This window comes from Podarcis gaigeae (assembly GCF_964106915.1).
Source record: "Podarcis gaigeae genome assembly, chromosome: Z".
Lineage (NCBI taxonomy): Eukaryota > Metazoa > Chordata > Lepidosauria > Squamata > Lacertidae > Podarcis > Podarcis gaigeae.
This window is the reverse complement of record NC_139691.1, coordinates 9,638,036-9,657,768: the sequence shown is the minus strand read 5'-3', so window position 1 is coordinate 9,657,768 and position 19,733 is coordinate 9,638,036. Positions and strand designations below refer to the sequence as shown.

Sequence of the window (19,733 nt, the reverse complement as noted above, 5' to 3'; positions counted from 1 at the left end):
GTGGGTCTCCTCTGTGCAGGACAAACGTTGCCTGCAGACTTTTAAGCTGAGAGTCTCAGGTGGGCCACTGAACTAGCTCCAGAGCTTGCCTAGGCAGGACGAGGTAGGGAGGGTGGCTGTGCCTATCGGGAATGTTGGGTGTGCAGTCAGGGAGGCCAACAGAAGGTGGAGCGGGAGCCAATGAGAGGCAGAGCCAGTCCATGATGGTTGTAGTAGTAGTAGTAATAATAATAATAATAATAATAATAATAATAATATCTTTATTGCCATTGCCCCCTCTCAGGGACAACGAAATTACTTGGCTGCTCCATCCACCCAGATAGGGCACTCCACTCAAAATCAGAACAACTATAAAAACACTAATTAAAACAATATAATATAATACAGCAAGGAAGATTAGATGACTTTCAAAGTCCAGGTTTCCCATTCAGGGCCGAGATCGCTCTGGAGAAGAAGCTGTTCTTGAGACGGCTCGTTCTTGTCCTCATCGTCCTGTATCTCCGTCCCGACGGCAGGAGCTCGAAGAGACAGTGACCAGGATGCGATGGATCTTTTACTATGTCCAGTGCCTTCCTATGGCACCTTGTGGCATAAATCTGCTCTAAGGTGGAGAGTGGGCAGCCAACAATGCTCTCATAAGGCAAGCGGTTGAGGGCAGGCTGAGATTGGTCGGGCAGTGCCCCATTCTCCCTCAAGCTCAGACTCCACTGGGAAGGCGGCCCTCATCTTGAGAGACTCTGGGGAGTAATTGCTAATCGAAATCGCAGACAACACTGACCCAAACTGAGTCGATATCCCACTCTTGTCTAATGTAGCTACCCTGCAGAGCTGGCTTGCGCCTCCAACATTGATTTCAGAACCTGGACAGCTCCTAGCGCAAGAAGAACGCGGCCGCCTCGCTGCCTGCCTTTCTTTTCTCGCACAATGAACTTCGCCGCCACCGACGTTGGCGGGACGCCTCCCTGGCGCCCGGTCTAACAAGCAAGCCAGGAACCCGATACGCTCGCAGCCCCCCCCCCCGCTCGCTCGCCCCACACTTTCTCCTCTCCTACGATCAATAGAGCTCATCAACCACCTTCTTTGCTTAGGCTGAAAATGCCTAGATGCCTGGCGCTTTGCTCGTAAGCGTTGGCAACCCGCTCCCGCCAGCCAGCCCAATCCGCCCCTTTTCTGGACACCAAGCCCTTGGGAAGGGGCGTCTCCCCTCCTCTCCCCCTCCCTGCTGATTGATACGGGGCTTGGCTGGGAATCCTTGTAGCGCTGGGTGGAGTAGGCGCCGGTGATTGGCTACCCGGCAGTCAGCTGCCTGGGCTTTTTGTGCGCTCGCGTGTGCGAGTGTGTGTGAGTGTGGAGGGGCGAGGTTCACAAACCGGTTGCTCTTGACGCTTCCATTTCATTTTCTCCAAGGCTGGAGATCTTGGACGGAGGAAGCCCTGGAGGAGGAAGAGGAGCGGGGCAGCCGCAGCTGCTGCCCCGTCTCTGCCTCATCCCCGTTTTCTTTATCCAGCAAAAAAGGGAAGAAGCTCCAGAAGCACAAGATTTTCTCCTCCTTCACCCTGCCGGTGCAAAAAAGAAAGAAACAGAGAATGAATAACCCCAGGGCGCCGGCGGATCAGGCAGGCTGAGCCTCGGGAGGGGAAGCCCTTCCTGCCTCCTACGAACAGCCACGGGCGAGACCTGAAAAGGGCCGTTGCGGGAAGTTGAGCCCTTCCTCCAAGGACTGAGCCTCGCCCTCACCTCCATCGCTTGACGGCTCCCTCCCTTTTCCTTCTTCTCCTCCTCCTCTCCTTCTCGCCGAGCCTCGCCCCTGCGTGGCGGCGGTGGCGGCAGCAGCAGCTGCTTAACCGCCTCCTCCTCCTCCTTTTGCTGCCTTCAAGCTCCAGCCGCAGCTAGCCAACCTTCGCCAGGATCGCAGCAGCAGCGGCGGCGGCGGCGGCGGCGGCAACCCAGTGAGCCTCGCTCCCTCCCTCCTCCTCTGGCGCTGGGATGCGTCTTCCTCCTCGCGGCTCGGCTGCCAGCTTGGAGTGCTGCGACGCGCTTGGACCACTATGGCTCGCTTCGGAGACGACCTACCCAGCCGCTATGGAGGTGGTGGCGGGGGTGGCGGCGGCGGCAGCGGCGGCGGGCCGGTGGTGGGCGGCGGAGGCCGCGGCAGTAGCCGCCAAGGACCCCCGGGCCAGCCCGGCCAGCGACCCCAGGTGTACAAACAATCTAAGGCCCAGCGGGCCCGGACCATGGCAATTTACAACCCCATCCCGGTCAAGCAGAACTGCTTCACTGTCAACCGCTCCCTCTTCATCTTCAGCGAGGACAACGTGATCCGCAAGTATGCCAAGAGGATCACGGAGTGGCCATATCCTTTGCTTGGCGGACGGTGGGGGAGAGTTTGGAGGGAGGCAGTTGGGGTCCGAGACTCCAGTAACGCGTGGGGACTGTCCTCCTCCTCCTCCCGCCCCGTGGCCTGAGCACAGGGTAGGCTGAGGGTGCCTCTGATGAATCTGGACCGCTCACGTGTCGAGGGAATGGGGTTCAGGGACAGTTGCAGGTGTTCTTTCAGGCGTGGTTGTATGGGGTGGTCGAGGGTCGCATTTCATGTCGTGGTTGGGCGTGCCTGGTCCTCTGGGTGAGCCAAGGCCGGACTCCTCTCCCCCATCCCCCAACTTTACATCAAACTCTTCTTAGACTAGATAAATGATTTTTTTAATAAAAAAAAGTGGGAAGGGGCTTCTCGCTGCAAGCCCGCCCCCCCCCCGCCTGTATAGATTCTGTATAGATTCCCTGAGACACCTGAGGAAACATGAATGGGGTCTTCCTGTCCCCTGGGAGCATTAAGAGGTTCGTGGCACAGTGTGCTCTCCTCTCAGTCTCTGGAGTATTTTCTGTCACCTGAAGCGACAGGTTAACCTCCCTAAACGTTGTCACACCTGACTTGATTCACTTTACTTCTTCATCCATCTCTCCAGCTGTTTGTGTGGGTGTGAGTGGGTGGGTGAGTGGCAGAAATCTCAGGGTGGGGAGCTGGTTTATTGTTGTTTCCTTTTGGATCAAGAAGGCTGATGAAACTTCCCTCTCTCCCCTTCATTTCAAAGCCTTAAGTTGTTACCACCCAAAATAAGTCAGTTCTTTATACCATACATTTATTAGGATTTAAAGAAGTTGGTTCATGTCTCTTAATAAGCCACTGTTTCGAGTAAACTGTGTGCCACACAATATCTGCATTTGGGACAATGCAGTTCAAAGCCTTTCTTGAAAAGACTGGTGTAGCTGTTGATTTTGCTGTGGAGTGTGTGTTTTTTTATGTTATGTGGTGTGGCTCTACTTTAGTTTTGCACATTTCACTGTGGCATTGTAGAGGCAGTACCTCTCTTCAGAATTCCTGCATGCTCTTGTTAGTTTTAGCTTCTTCATTTCATTTGTGTTCTATGTCAGGATAATCTCACCAGTGCTGGCAAAGTACTTAGATTCTTGTCCTGATAGTTGGGCTGTGGAAGACTTTCAGGGTGATCACCTCTCTAGCTAAGAATATCACCACAGATTTCTTTTAAAACCAGTCCTGGTATTTGGATTAGATCCATCTTCTTCTTTTTTAAAGAAATGGGCATGTTTCAGTGTATTGTCGTGAGTTGTAAATTGTTGACATGTTATTGATATCTGAAGGGGATGCATTTGGCAAAACTTACATCAAGCCAAAATACCTAACTGAAGAAAGCTACACAAGTGTGCCTGCCTTCTACTATGTAAATGTGTGTGTACACAATTGTTTATGGACAGAGCAAAAGCTTCTGTACACACACATTGTGCCACAGCCAATTAAATTTTACTAAGAGCAGACCCCCTGAAAATAATGGACCTAAATTAGTTATGTCCATTAATTTCAATGGATCTGCTCTGAGTATGTTGAAACACTGGATGCAACCTGATGTGTGCTATGTCAGCACATATGGCAAGCAAAATATCTCAGTTTTTACACCATCTGAACCTCCAGCACAAGTAAATAGCCCTATTTGCTATTTCAGAAGCCCGCTCAATTTTGTATATCAGGCATGCCTATGTCTGACTTCTATGGAGCTGAAAGGACCACAGTCTGTGCACATTTCCTCTGTCTCTCCACTTGACCTGACTCCGGAGGAGTCCCATCCTAGGAACAAGTCAGACTGTCAGTTCATCTGGCTCATTGAACATGGTTGAACATGGGACCTTCTGCATGTGAAGCAGATGCTGTACCCATTGAGCTATATGGCCCTTTCCTGTGCCTTTCTTCCTTTCATGTTGTAAGCAATTGTGGCCATGGTAGTGGAACTGTCTGTAGCAGAATGAGCAAAAAGGAGGTTCTTCCATCCTGAGTTTAGGGTTAGGTTGCTAAGTAATCCTTCCCTCCCTCCCTCTGTGTGTGTCCAAATATGTATTGGCAGATCTGTACTAGTGTCAGGAGTGTGCTTTCATGGCAGCATTCCCAGGGGGGTCTCCTGTTGTTTTCTTTTTATCTGAAATCATATAGCTAATAATGCTCGCAGAACAGCAACCAGACCTGCCCTTAGCAACATGGCAAGCTGTTCCCCTTCCCAGTTGAAACTGTGTGCATGCAGGGGAAGTATTGACAGGGCAAACAGAATCCACCAGATTGCTGGAAGAGGCGAATTGGAAGGCATCTGTGCTGCAGCCAAGCTTGGGATAAATGTACCTCAAAGAAAAGCCTTGTGGCAATTCAAGTGTTGCATTTCTGCAAGGCTAGATTCTTTCATTGCATGGGGGTGGGGTGCAGAAGCTTATTGGGAACTTCAGAAGCTCTCTAGTAATGCATGGTGACTGTAAGGCAAGGTTCATTTAGAGTGTTTTGGTTGGGGGTGGGTAAGTCTGTTCCAGCACAAGCATCTAGGAGGGCTGGGTGTGTGCTAGTGTGCTGGTGTGCCTACGGCGGTGACTGGTGCAAGGTTTAAATCAAGCCGTCTCTGGTACCCAGGGGAGCTCGCTGTGCTGCTGAAACACTTCCCTGCCATCTGGGCCTTGGCCTAGAATTGGGCATGGATCCAGTGATACACACGCTGCAGAGAAGGGAGCTCGCTCGCTATAAAGGCACAAGGCTACTCTGACATAAATCCTTGCTTGGAAATGAATTAAGATCCATTCTCTATGGTCCCCCCCCCTTTCTTTTAGTCAAGCCCTTCTGCTAAAATGCAGCACAGATTTTGCTTTCTATACTGGCTTGGCAAGGCTGTTGTTGTGTAGTGATTCAAAACATGATCTGATATGTGCTGGTTCACATTTCAGCAAAACGCAAAACTTGTTGTGTGGCCTTTTTGGACAAGCTGTCTGCTCTTAACTTCAGCTCTTTCCCAGAGAGGATAAGAATAATGCCAGGCTACTTTACACGGTTTGTGCCAGGATTTGGCCAATGAGTTACTTTTAAAGCTGTTTGTCAGCAGAATGGACTCCCTTGGGAGGTGGTGGACTTTCCTTCCTTGGGGGTTTATAAGCAGAGGTTGGATGGCCACCCGTCATGAATGCTTTAGTTGAGATTCCTGAATTTGCATGGGGTTGGACTAGATGACCCTTGGGGTCCTTTCCAATTCTACAACTCTATGAAAATGGCATTTGAAAGAATTGGATACACATACACATGAGTCCAGTTTATTGCTGATTTTCTCTTGCATACTTCTGTTGATCAGTTTTTTTTCTTTAACTCTTGCTTCCACTCCTTTTGAATATATGATCTTGGCTACAATCATTGCTAATTGCATCGTCTTGGCCTTGGAGCAACACTTACCAGTTGACGACAAGACGCCCATGTCAGAGAGGCTGGTGAGTACCATTTATTTTGTGGGGGAGGCAATGTTGTCATTCTTACCCTCTTAATTGTATTTATCTGATTCCACTTATGAAGCACTTCCTGTAAAATCTGTGTCTGTTGTTGGCATCTGTCTGTCAGTAAAGGCTTCAGCCATAAGAAATATTATTATTATTATTATTATTTATCTACATAGCAAGAACAATCCCATATATAAAAAGGTTTAAAGCAATAAAAAAGAATAATTTCCCAGTCCTGTATACATGCAGACTAAGATAAAAATCTCCACTTAAATGGCTCATTGGAAAAAAAGAAGGTCTTCAAAAGGCGCCATTCCTGATGTGTAATGGGAGGTAGTTCCAAAGGATCGGTGCCTACTACACTCAAAGTCCAGCATCATGTAGAATCAGGAGTGTTAATTTGGCCCTACGACTGTGGGTGTCCAGGGTCTTGGGTGCCATGCACCCAAGGCCCTGGCACCAAAATTTGTGGGTGCCTTGCACCATCATGGGATTTTTTGTGGGTGTTTGGGCACCCAGGGTCCCAGGGAATCGGCACCAATGTGCAGAGAGGACCTCCTGATGAGATGGTGTTGTGGTTCACAGGGGATACTGTTATCAGATGGCTATGTTCTATGTATCAGATCCAATGTCCATTGGATGCAGTATGCCTCTGAAAGCCAATTGCTGTGAATCACAAGTGGTGTTGTGCTCAGGTCCTGCTTATGGGCTTTCCAGAGAAATCTGGTTGGCCCCTGTGACAACAGAATGCTGGACTAGATGGACCCCCTTTGGTCTGATCCAACAGAGCTCTTCTTATTTCTTAACCAGGTCAATGTTAAAAGCCTTATCCAATGGATAGCCTTATGTAATGGAGGATAAGGCTATGTTCTATCTCTACACCCGCTGTATGATTCTGAATGATTCTGAATACTAGTTGCTGTGAACTGCAGTTGGGAGAGCACTGTTGACCTGTTTGCTCGTTTCCCAATGGGACATCTGGAAAAACAGGATACTGGACTAGATGGCCCTTTTGACTGATCCAGCAGAGCTCTTCTTATGTTCTAACTCTTTATTAGCCTACAGAGAGTAAGCAAAGCACAGTGGGAGAGTGAGCAACTAACTGGTGATGAAGCCATCAGAGTAAGCATCTGGGGAGAAACAGTCCTAAGATGGAATGCAGGAGGAGTCAGTTTTTGGGTAAACGTTGGTTGGGGAGCTGCATTGTGAAGTTCAGAGACGTGTGAATTTCAAAGGATGTCAGTGTTTTGGTTCCTGGACTGTTTTGGAAAATGTGAATTTGATTGGTTCACACTCAGATGTGAACGGAATGTCATTCTTCCTCATCCCTGTACCAAGGCAACTGGCTGGCTGAGGCTGATGCAAGTGGTTTGGTCCAGGGCAGTGGTGGAGGAAGCCACTCGGGCGCCTGGGGTGGTGCACCCAGGGGCAGGGCGAGTCGCCCATAGGGGCGAGGTGCACTATAGGGCCTCTGGAGTTTGCCTGCGTCCTCTCACTCAGCCGCCCTACAGCTGGGGGAGAGGCAGCGGGTGGACCGTTTGGTCAGCAGGGAGCCTGTGTACACCTAAGCCACCGTGTCTCTCTCAGGAGAGATGCGTGCCTCAGGCGCACTGCAGGCACTGCCGTGAGTGCCGCCTGGCATTTTGTCACTCCCCTCAGTGGTGACACCTGGGGTAGCCTGCACCCACCACACCCTCTTCCTCTGCCCCTGGTCCAGGGAGGGGTGGGTCTGTGGTTGAAGGAAGCACCAATTCTGTTTTCTCAAACAGGGTCACATAGAGGCATTTCATAGTTTTGAACTGTTCATGTGAAGGAGAGAAGAAGGGAGGAGGGGGGGGGGTCTTCTTCTGAAGATGAAATTTGATGGATTTACCATATTCCCTTTAAGAGAAAACAACACTGGGAGCAGCCCACTCACAAAGAAAATAACTTACCAGCAGGCTTTATGGTAATGAGGCAATTATAATATTTCAAATGCAAAGCAGAATGATTTTTGGGATAATCTCTTCATTCTTTATCAGCTGGCAGGGAGGGGGTGGAGGAGAGAAGCAGGCAGCCAGGGGTAGACATTTTCCTTCTTTTTTTTAAGGCTGCTTTGGAATGTTTCCGAAGCTCAACCTGAGTGGGTATGGCTGCTCCTAGCACAGGGAGATGAAACCTTGAAACCTCCCTCCTTTGAAACATCTTAAACCTTAAAAAAAGAACATTGGGGAAGTAAAAAGCTGAGGGTTTTAGGCAATTCCTATTGCCTGTTTTTAGATGGTTCATTCCATATTCCACAAGTCCATTAATATAACAGTTCCTGGATTTCATCTACTATTGTAAATGGGAGGAAGCACTCCTAATGTGAGAGTGTAGCCAGACTGCCATGGGTGAGGGCCCACTCTTCCCATGGGTAAAAGGTAAAGGTAAAGGACTTTTGGATGGTTAAGTCCTGTCAAAGGCAACAATGGGGTTGCGATACTCATCTTGCTTCAGGCCGAGAGAGCCGGCGTTTGACCACAGACAGCTTTCCGGGTCATGTGGCCAGCAGGACTAAACTGCTTCTGGCACTCGGAGGACTGTGACGAGTGCCAGAGTGAATGGAAACGCCGTTTACCTTCCCGCCACAGTGGTACCTATTTATCTATTTGCACTTTACATTACCTTTTCCCCCATGGATAGACCAGGTCTGTGAACCAGTTACACCTGGATGGACAGTTACAAAAGGCCTTATTGGAGCCCTGGTCTACAGCCCATTGGTCACAATGGGTAGACCAGGGTAGACCAGGTGGCCAAAATTCCCAATGTGTTTCAATTGAGAAAGGGCCTTAGCTCATGGTTAGAGCATCTGCTTTGAATGCAGAAGGCCCCAGTATCAATCTCTGGCATCTCCGGGTAGGACTGGGAAATAAGTCCTGCCTGGAACCCTGGGGAGTTACTGTCAACCAGTATAGACAATACTGAGCTAGATGGACCAATAGTCTAATTCAAAATGAGGTAATTTCCTACATTGCTGTGTTCTGTGGCCCATACAAGGGCTCATTCACATATATATATACTGATCTGGAGGTCTGCACATGGACCACTTCTTTAAAAGTAAACTGATTCACTTGCCTAGCATGAAATTTAAAACCATGTGGTTCCATAAGTTTATCTCTTGGAAGAATGCATTAAAGGTGAAATCTAGGGCTTTTAAAAAAATATCCAAAACCCTTAACTGAGTATATGAGTTACCATCAGTAGTTGATTATAGTTGTATAAATGTGCATATCATTAGAACAATGTTTTGAAGTGGAATATCATACTTTTAGATGGTGGGCATTAAGATATGTTGTAGCAGGTAACATCTCAGAAGAAGCATCTCCTACCTGTGATCTTAGAAAAGGCATTCTTCCTTGTATGTGAGAGTTAAGAAAATATGCCTTTTCCAGGTACAGGGTTTTTGTGTGTGTGTGTGTGTGTGTGTGTGTGTGTGTGTGTGTGTATGTATGTATGTATATGTATATATGGGTTGTATTCAAAGTTAATCTTACTCAAAGTAGAGCCATTAAAATATTGGGCACAACTAACTTAGGTGAATTAATTTCATTGGGTCTACTCTTGGTAAAACATAGTTGGATGCAACTATATACATTTTTTGAAGTGTTGCCAAATTAATTGAGGATGTATGTTTAGCCAGTCATCTGTCTTCTTTATTAATTTATTAATTTTATATAAAGATGCCTTTCTTACCCATCTGCTGCCACTTAGGGAAGTTACTAACAATTTAAAATCACAGTGCAATAAAAAAAAGTTAAAAAGGGAAAAAAATGAAATAAAATACCTAGCATTTAAAATACACAATCATACAAAATATAGAGGCAAGAAATATAGAAATCTACAAGCGTCTTAAAATGTGACCGCTAGATTGGTTATTTTTTGGTTTGAGACATATTGCTATGGTTGCGTTAACTTAGTTCCCTGAATTATGGTGAAAAATTTCTTATGATTAATAATCATTAGAAAGAAGCATGTTGTTATTAAAACAATTATTAGTTTTTAATAGTAAACTGATAACTATATAAGCCCTCCTCTACAAACTTTTTTTGTTATTTGTAAAAAATCCTACCCTGCCATTAATAAGAAAAAAAAATATCATGGTGGTTAATGTGAAATCAACATTAAAATTATTATTAGTATTGTTATTTATAAAATTTGTATAATGCCCTTCATCTGAATATCTCAGGGTGTTTCACAGCATAATTAGAGTGGCTTGTGAATAACATTCATTAAAGAAATCCCAAATATGTTACAAATCAGTAGGTCAGATTAATAGAGCAACATGGCTGGATTACGCATCAGAAAAAGCCTGGAAGAACTGTTGCATATGTATTGGATACAGAATATTGCCAATTTTACAATATTTTGGATGAGAAAAACCATACTGAAAGCCTTGATTTGCCATCTTATTTGCCTGTCTGAAGCAATGAGAATATAAAATCATGATTATGATGATAATTAAATACGTATCTTAATCACTTTTCATCAGAAGGTTCCAGGGCAGTATATGAAAGTGTGAAAATACCTTCAAGCATATAAATATGATATATTTGGAACAAACGCACATAACAAGCAACAAAACAAAGAGCAGATGAAAACTTATAACAAAAGGAACAAAAGTAATTCTATCCAACATGTCATTATTTTGTGAGATGGATTCAAGAGCATCATTGAAGCTTCTAATTTGCACCATTAAAGTAAAGCACTCTGCCTGCACTAGAACAAAAAAGGGGGGGAACCCTAAGAAAAAAGGATCTGCAATGAAAATCTTGGGATGAAGGCATTTTAAACACTGCCGGAGCAAATAGGGATGAATGCCTGTTGTCACATAATGACCTTGTTAACAAATCAGAATGAGTGTTCAATAAAGGCCAGATATAATCTAACCTGCGTGTGAGCTTTGTGCAACAGATCAGGATGAATGCTCAACAAGTACCGTATTTTTCGCTCTATAAGACGCACCAGACCATGAGACGCACCTAGTTTTTGGAGGAGAAAAACAAGGAAAAAAATATTCTGAATCCCAGAAGCCAGAATAGCAAGAGGGATCTCTGCGCAATGAAAGCAGCAATCCCTCTTGCTGTTCTGGCTTCTGGGATAGCTGCGCAGCCTGCATTCGCTCCATAAGATGCGCACACATTTCCCCTTACTTTTTAGGAGGCAAAATGTGAGTCTTATAGAGCAAAAAATATGGTAAGTCATCTGGGAGAGCCCTGAAGGTTCCAGCCCTTCTTAAATCCAGTTGATCCACTATTTGGCACAGAAAGTGAGTAGGAAATGACTTCAATTAGCATATAAAAAGAATCACAAAAGGAGGCTAGAGAGCTTTGGAGATGGAGATGGTTGCCAATGCATTTCAGTAAAACTCTTTCGCAAAAGAAGGCAGTGGTGGCCACCAATTTGGGCAACTTTACAAGGTTAAGTCCAGTCGCGGATGACTCTGGGGTTGCGGCGCTCATCTCACTTTACTGGCCGAGGGAGCCGACATTTGTCCACAGACAGCTTCTGGGTCATGTGGCCAGCATGACTAAGCTGCTTCTGGTGAACCAGAGCAGCACACGGAAACACCGTTTAGCTGCCTGCCGGGGCGGTACCTATTTATCTACTTGCACTTTGACATGCTTTCGAACTCATAGGTTGGCAGGAGCTGGGACCGAACAATGGGAGCTCACCCTGTTGCGGGGATTCGAACTGCCAACCTTCTGATCGGCAAGCCCTAGGCTCTGTGGTTTGGATCACAGCGCCACCTGCGTCCCTTTACAAGAGCATGAGATTCATGGGGTCGGGGGAAGGTTATCAGGGGCTTCCTGTCATGATGGCTATATTCTGGCTTCACAGAGGCAATATGCCTCTGACTATCAATTGCTGGAAACCACAGGCGGGGAGAGTGTGCTTATTCCTGCTCCTTCTTGTCAGATTCATACAGGCATCATTCGTTTGACCTTTGTGAAAACAGGATTCTGGACTAGATGGGCCATTGGCCTGATCCAGCACACTCTTCTTATGTTCTTAAAATAAACTTGCTTTAAAAAACAAATCCAATAACCAACCATCAATATAATACTTAGAAATAAACACAACATTATCTAACCATAATATGCACAGCTTACAGTTCACTCTTCCGTGTTTATTCAAAAGTAAGCCCCACTGTAGGCAATGCTAGTCCTACTTGGAGTAGAGCTGTAGAAATTGATGCACAAGACTAAGTTAGGTGCCTTGGATTGTATTCAGCTAAATTCTACTCTGAGAAGGGTAGACACTGAAATCGATGGGTCTAAACTATTTATTCCCTTTAATTTCACTGAATATACTCTGAGTAGAACTAACATTGGGTACTACCCATTAACTTCAAAGGGTAAACTCTGAATTGACCTTAGTTGGGTACAACCTGTTGAGGTTAATGGTGTTTACACTTGAGTAAGCAAATACAGTGTTATGGCCTTAGATCAGGCATGGCCAAACTTGGCCTTCCAGCTGTTTTGGGACTACAACTCCCATCATCCCCAGCTAACAGGACCAGTGGTTAGGAATGATGGGAATTGTAGTCCCAAAACAGCTGGAAGGCCAAGTTTGGCCATGCCTGCCTTAGATGCTCAATGTTTAAACAATTCAGTGACTGCTGAGTTGTTTAAATGCTGAGTGTTTCAGCTATGTGACTGTGTATTATGGTTAGATACCTGTTGATATTTTTTCTTATTTTAATAATGGCCAGCTGCTCTGAGACTAGTTTTCCACAAATAAGGAGCTTTAAATTCCCCCCTTTTGTCATATTATGTGTGCTATTTTCTCTTCCACCTTAAGCTTGGAGGAAATAATATCTCAGGAAGCCTGTGTCATTATATCTTGATTGAATAGCTTAGTCAGGTCATTAGTGAGTATACCAGGATTTGAAAGTGCCAATTTGTACCCAGGTGAGACCAGCGGCGTAGCAACCGCCTGCAGCACCCCACACACTAAACTACTACTGTGATCCCTCAAGCTCCCCTGCCACCCAGAATCCAAACCCCCAATGCACAGAATCCAAACCCTCAATGTGTCGCAGTACAGACCCCCCCATGGCACCCTATGACCTGCCCCCCCACTGGCCTGGTGCGGACCTCTCCTGGCTAGCTACACTACTGGGTGAGACCAAAACAGTTGTTCAGTAGCAACTTCTGCAAAACCTTTATTGATAAAGGTTTAAAGATGGGAGTTTTGGTGAGGAAATTACATTTTTCTTACGCATTTTGGTTTGATGTAAGACCAAATCTGCTTCTTGAACCAATGATACAAGCATAGCATATTTTCAGGTGCGCTTAAGAATTCTGCATCTGGTATATGGTGCCATTAGGGATAGAAGGAGCTGTCGTTTTTTGTCTCTTTGTTTCTCTGTTCCTCTCCTTCCAAACCTTAAGTTCACTTCTCCACATTCTCACAGCAATTTTGAAAAGTCCTTATTTGTCAGCATTTTAGTTCAAATTTCTCCTAATGAGCACACTGTTGTGTGCAGTTTTGACTAATATCCATGTTTTACACACAGTTTTCTGCAGTATGGATGCATTTTTGTATGGTATTCAAATACATGGAGGGTGAGTAATTTTCAATTTGGGTTTTCCTCTTCTGTCAGCAAAATGTCTTTGGTCCAGTTCTGATGCTGCCCTGTTGATTGATGGTTCCATTCACCCTTGTCCTGCAGTAACTCTTGCTAGAATCATCTCCCAGGAAGAGAATGGATTAATCTGCCCAAGTTGTTTTCTCATCCCCACTCCCAATCTTGAAATCCAGTTCCTCACACCTCTGTAGGTCTTGCACTTGTTGCATGAGGGTGGGGGCAGGGGCGGCAGGGCCGGTGGGGATCTTAATGAAAACTTACAAGCCTTTTAGAGTCAATTTCTTCCTAATTTTCATCTTTGGTTTTGACTAATATACACTTTTTTTTTTTTTTGCAAAATAGTTTCCCCTAAAATGATATGTATGCTTCCTCTTAATTTTGGCCCATGTTCTTTGCTTGGAAGATATGCACAACCAAAACCACAAAACTGTAGATTTCAAAGGGTAGCTTTGTGTATTGGTTCACAATGTGGGAATTGATTCCTTCCTCTTTAAAATGCAAACAGTATGGAAATTTCTCTCCCATCCCTACTCCCAGTGGCATCCTGCTTGCTTGCGCATGCTGCCCATCCCCTCTAGACCAGAGAAAAGATTGGAGCACATGGTCCTCATTGTAAGTAATCCATGCAGAAGGCTTCTCATTTACCCAGGATGTGCTGCTTGTTGGTTCTGACATGGAGGCAGGGCATAGCAGCTTTCTCCCTTATTTAACATGACAGCCTTTTCACTCGGCTAATGGGCCTTGTTCTGTATCCTAACCACAGGCTCTTTAAAAGCAGCGAGGCATGAGCCAGTCGTATTAACCTCTGTTGAAAAGAGGAAGTCTTTTCTTTCGCATGGCACACCTAAGCCTTTTGGGATGGTCTTTTTAGGGGCCTGGGTAGCCAGCTCTGGGATTAGGTTGTGAGGGATGCTAATGAGATTTATTCTAGGCTGCATTGCTTTGCTGCAAAGAACACCTCCAATGAGACTTTTGTTTTTTTTTTTGGGGGGGGGGACGATAGTATGATATATTACAATTGTATGATATTATGATGTCACAGTTATGTGATATTATGATTTTATATTATGATTGTATGGAATTGTATCATGATTGTATGGTATTATGATTATGTAAGATTGATTGCAGCCTCCGGGAGCTCATAATCAGGACTTGTAAACAGGGGCATTTGTGAGGGTGGTTTGAGGGGAAGGTCCCAAGTGCTGCCTCACGGGGTACCCAGGACCAAGAGATGTGGGTGGTGAGGGAGCTGCTGCAGTGACCAGCAACACCTGTGCCATGTTCGTCTTCTTGCCCAAGAAGTTGCAAAACTACCCTCGGTTGCCTTGCTTAACGAGAAGGCACAGCAACTTAAGCTCACTTAGCCACACTCTGAGCTACTGGCCAAGAGGAGGAATTCCTTGATAGAGCAGAGTGGACTCTCCTGGAGCAGTGATGTACCTAGGGAGGTGGAAGATCTCCCCATGCAGGAGACGAACCTCTGGAGGAACATGACACACAGATGCCAGACTGCCAGGATCCATGTATTGCTGGAGCTGCAAGGTTGATTCCATGCCCTCATCTTGGACTGCCTACGGGCCTCCACAGGGTTTAATCTGGAACTGCAGACATGCATTCTGGACTTTAAGAAGGCTGATTTCAAAAACCTTAAGGAACTACTGGGTGAGATCACATGGTCAGAAATACTTCAAAGATTAATGGGAGTTTCTTAAAGGTGAAAGATGGAAGACACAGATGCAGAAAATTCCAACAAGAAAGAAATTGGGAGGCATCTAAAGAAACCAGGGTAGCTGCATAAGGAGCTTACAGATGAGCTTAGATTTAACAAGGCCATGAATAAGAAATGAAAGAAAGGGGAAATCACGAAAGAAGAGTATACATGAGTAACCAACAGTCTCAGAGAGAAGGTCAGGCAGGCCAATGCTCAGAATGAGTTCAGACTTACAAGATACATTAATAATGATAATAAAAGGTTTCTTTGGCTGTGTTAGAAACAGGAGGAAGAATTAATAATAATGATAATAATAATAATAATAATAATAATAATAATAATAATAATAATAAATTTTATTTATACCCCACCGTCCCCAGCCAGAGCCAGGCTCAGGGCGGCTAACACCAGTAAAATTACAGTAAAAAGATAATAGGAAAAACAAACAAACAAAAACAACCACTTTAAAATACAGGTTAAAATGCAATTTAAAATGCAGCCTCATTTTAAATGTAGCCCATATATCAAAACCAAAAGGGGAGGGAAACATAAGGGTCAGACTGAGTCCAAACCAAAGCCAGGCGGAACAGCTCTGTCTTGCAGGCCCTGTGGAAAGATGTCAAATCCCGCAGGGCCCTAGTCTCTTTTGACAGAGCGTTCCACCAAGTCGGGGCCAGTACTGAAAAGGCCCTGGCCCTAGTTGAGACCAATCTATCCACCCTGTGACCTGGGACCTCCAAAATGTTGTCCTTTGTGGACCTTAAGGTCCTCCATGGGGCATACCAGGAGAGGCGGTCCCGTAGGTACGTGGGCCCTATGCTGCATAGGGCTTTAAAGGCCAAAACCAGCACCTTAAACCTGGCCCTGTACTCCACCAGGAGCCAGTGCAGCTGGTAAAGCACTGGATGAATGTGATCCCATGGCAAGGACCCTGTAAGGAGCCTCGCCACGGCATTCTGCACCCGTTGGAGTTTCTGGGTCAGCTTCAAGGGCAGCCCTACATAGAGCGAGTTACAATAATCAAGCCAGGAGGTGACCGTTGCATGGATCACTGTGGCCAGATCAGGGTGAGAAAGGTAAGGGACCAACTGCTTAATATAGCGGAGATGGAAAAATGCCACCTTTGGTGTGGAAGCAACCTGCGCCTCCATGGAAAGCAGATTTCTCTGATTGGAAAAGACAGAGAAATGCTATTAGGTGATAGAGAGAAGGCAGAAATGATCAATACCTACTTTGCCTCTGTCTTCATCCAAAAGGAAAGTGGTGCCCAAGCTGGTGATAACGGAATAAACAAAGCAAGGAGGAAGCTGCAGCCCCAGAAAGGAAAAGATGGGGTAAGGGAACATCTAGCTACTTTAGATGAATTCAGATCTTCAGGGTCTGATGAGCTGCATCCAAGGGTACTAAAGGAGCTTTTACAAGTAATCTCAGAGTCTATAAACTTTGAGAATTCCTGGAAACAGGTGAGCTCCCTACAGTCTGGAGGTGGGCAAAAGTTGTATCCAACTTCTCAAAAAAGAGGAAAAAGAAGACCCCGGTAACTACTAACTGGTCAGCTTGAAACTGATACCAAGAAAGATCCCCGAACAAACAATTTAATGGTTGGTCTGTGAGCACTTAGAAAAAAATGTTGTGATTACTAAGACTTGGCATGGTTTCTCAAAAACAAGTAATGCCAAATGAGTCTCGTTACTTTTTTTGATGGCGTTGCAAGCAGTGGTGGACTTTAAGCTCTTCAGCCAGGCCTCTACCATTGCACGCACACACACACACACACACACACACACACTTGCGCAAACAACCTTCCAGGTTGTCCTAGCCAGTTGCCTGAATCTAAGAAAATGAGGGAGGGGGGCACATCTAGGGAGGTGTGCTGTTGTTCTTTGCACCTTCACAGGTGGTGAACATGGCTGTTGTCAAACAGGTATCTGTTCAGAGCTGCTCCGAGTTGCCCTGCAACTTTCTGCAACAACTTCATCATGAGTTCTGGCACCTATTTTTCTGGGGGGGGGGGAATACTGATGACAACTCCCAACCTTTCTGAGTTCTGTCCATGCTGGCCAGGGCTGATGGGAGTTGGAGTCCAACAATACCTAGAGCGAACAAAGTTTTCCACCGCTACTCTAAGAAGCAACTCCCTTTAGGAGGGAATCCTTTCATGCGGTGGGGAATTCTGCTTCTTTGAACAGGGGTGAGGAGGCTGTGGCACTGCAGATGTTGCAACTCCCAGCATCCCTGACCATTGGCTGTGTTGCCTTCTGCTCTGATGGAAGCTGCAGTGCAGCAGGATCCACCTGCTTTATTCCTGTCAAGCTGCTAACAATACTCCCTCTTTGCTTCTTAGCTGACCTCAATTCTGGCTCAAAACGGGGAGAGTGATTGTGTAGATTCACTCTGCAAAGGGGGCAGAATCAATGAGGAAAGTAGGAAATCAGGAAGGATTTCGGGAAATGGGACACGAGGTAGTGATTCCAGTTTCAACTCATAAAAAGGCCTCAGATTATATGCAGAAGACACTGGATGACTCTACAATAACATAGGTTTGGAGGATAACACACTCTCCTCCTTTCTTTTCAATCTTCATTTGCTTCACTATTTCATAAGTTTGCACCTAAAACACAAACATGAGTTTGAGGTGACTCACAGGAGAGGAAATGCAGGGTAGGATGGCTGAGGATGAAGTTTACAGTCTGTACAGTGTAGAAAAACCAAACAAAACAGTGAACTCTTGATAGCAAGAAATAAAACGTGAATTGACTATCCCAGCACCTGTAGAATTTTAGCTCTTTGCCTGACATTGCTGCTCTTCCCCTTCCCTCCTCTTCTTTTTAGGATGACACTGAGCCATATTTTATTGGAATATTTTGCTTTGAAGCTGGCATTAAGATCATCGCGCTGGGTTTTGCTTTCCACAAAGGCTCTTATCTCCGAAACGGCTGGAATGTGATGGATTTTGTTGTCGTCCTTACAGGGTAAGTGATCTCCCCCTCTCCCCGCTCTCTCTTGCCCGTCTCCACAATTCGTAGAAATTATGCTGAGAGTGAGTTGCTTTGATGCTTATTATTATCATCAGCAAGGTGAAGAAGAGAGTATGATGCTATTAAGATTCTATAGTAAAGCTACATTTGAAGACTTACAGAGGAGCTGTTGTGGAGGTGAATTTGGGCAAGCCTTTGTCTAGCCCAAGTTTATGAACACACTTAAAAAATAATAGATGGTTGGCAGATCTTAACTCTGAAGGCAATCCTTTTCATTTCTTTCTTCTTCCTTTTAATGCCAAATCGTCTTCTGAAAAGTACAGAACAGTTTTAAAAGCAGGAAATGTTTTAGAGGTGGATTAGATCGGACAATATGTGAACAAAAGGAGGTTCACTTTGCCTTAGAGACCAAGAAGAATGCAAAGGGGTAGGAGTCACGAAGCAGCAGAATACTGAATAAAAATGATCAATATGCTGGATATTTTGGAAAGATGATGATTTGCTCTTCAGTTATAAAACATCTAGTTGTGCCCTATTTTGAGCTTCTGGATATGGTATAATAAGGAGTGGGTGTCCATTTTCCTCCTTGTACCTTTACAGTTATTGACTGGTATAAACTGAGAAGTACCTCAGGCGTGTTGCTGAGCTGAAATACCCAACTGGCATCTTTGGATCATTCGGGGGATTGGGTAAAGGAGGGTGAGGGCTTGGCAAGGGGAATGGGCTTGTCCTAAGTAAGGTTGGCAAGCAACATAAGCAGGGTCTGCATCCCCAAATATTTATATAGATGGCAGACTGGCTTAGTGCTATTCTTCCTTTACTCATGGACAGGCCTGTGTGTTTTTGTACTGAAACTAAATAAAGTGTACACCTGGCTCTTCATAATAATTGTTTTATTCACATGTGAGTTGATTCAAAGTGGCTCATCAGTTAAACTCGTATGTTCAGACGGTTTAGTCTTAAGCATGCTTGCTCCAAAATAAGATTAGCATTCATGTTCAGTTAAGGAAGCTATTGTATCTAGCTAAGTTCTACTCAGACCAGTACAATCATACCTCGGGTTACAGATGCTTCAGGTTGCGTTTTTTGTGTGTGTTACAGACCGCCGAAACCCGGAAGTACTGGAACAGGTTACTTCTGGGTTTCTGCGCTTTGCGCATGCGAAAAAGTGGTAAATTGTGCTTTGCGCATGCACAGAAGTGCCGAATCGCAACCCGCGCATGTGCAGATGTTGCGGACGTGCATCCCACATGGATCACGTTCGCAACCCGAGCGTCCACTGTACACAAATGAGTCATGTCCATCCATTTCAGTGTGTCTGCTCTGAGATGGGATGAATAATGGTTACAAACCTTAATTCTTAATGTAGTTAAAATAAGCACACTAAACCAGAAATACCTAATAATGGCCTACTTGGATCAGGGGAGTGATGTGAACATAGCGTATCTTGATGTCAGTAGGTTTTTCACTAAAGTCCCCCATGATATTCTTGCGGAGATATGTGGGCTGGACAAGGTAACTGTTACGTGGATTTGTAGCTGGTTGACTGACCAAACCCAAAGAGTGCTCACCCACAGTTCCTAATCATCCTGCAAAAAAGTGACGGTTGGGGTGCCACAGGGTTCTG

At 45.4% G+C, this 19,733-nt stretch overlaps 1 protein-coding gene across 13 annotated transcripts in view; it reads left to right on the top strand.

Moving 5' to 3' along the window:
* Positions 1-1,938: 1,938 nt before the first annotated feature.
* CACNA1B (calcium voltage-gated channel subunit alpha1 B) overlaps positions 1,939-19,733 on the top strand; it is a 337,646-nt gene continuing 319,851 nt past the window's right edge. For all 13 annotated transcript variants that reach the window (XM_083721547.1, XM_083721558.1, XM_083721557.1 and 10 more), the window contains exons 1-3: positions 1,939-2,353; positions 5,694-5,799; positions 17,961-18,100. In XM_083721547.1, coding sequence (XP_083577673.1) covers positions 2,049-2,353; positions 5,694-5,799; positions 17,961-18,100 — 551 coding nt within the window. In that variant the 5' untranslated portion in view covers positions 1,939-2,048. The remainder of the gene's footprint in view (positions 2,354-5,693; positions 5,800-17,960; positions 18,101-19,733) is intronic.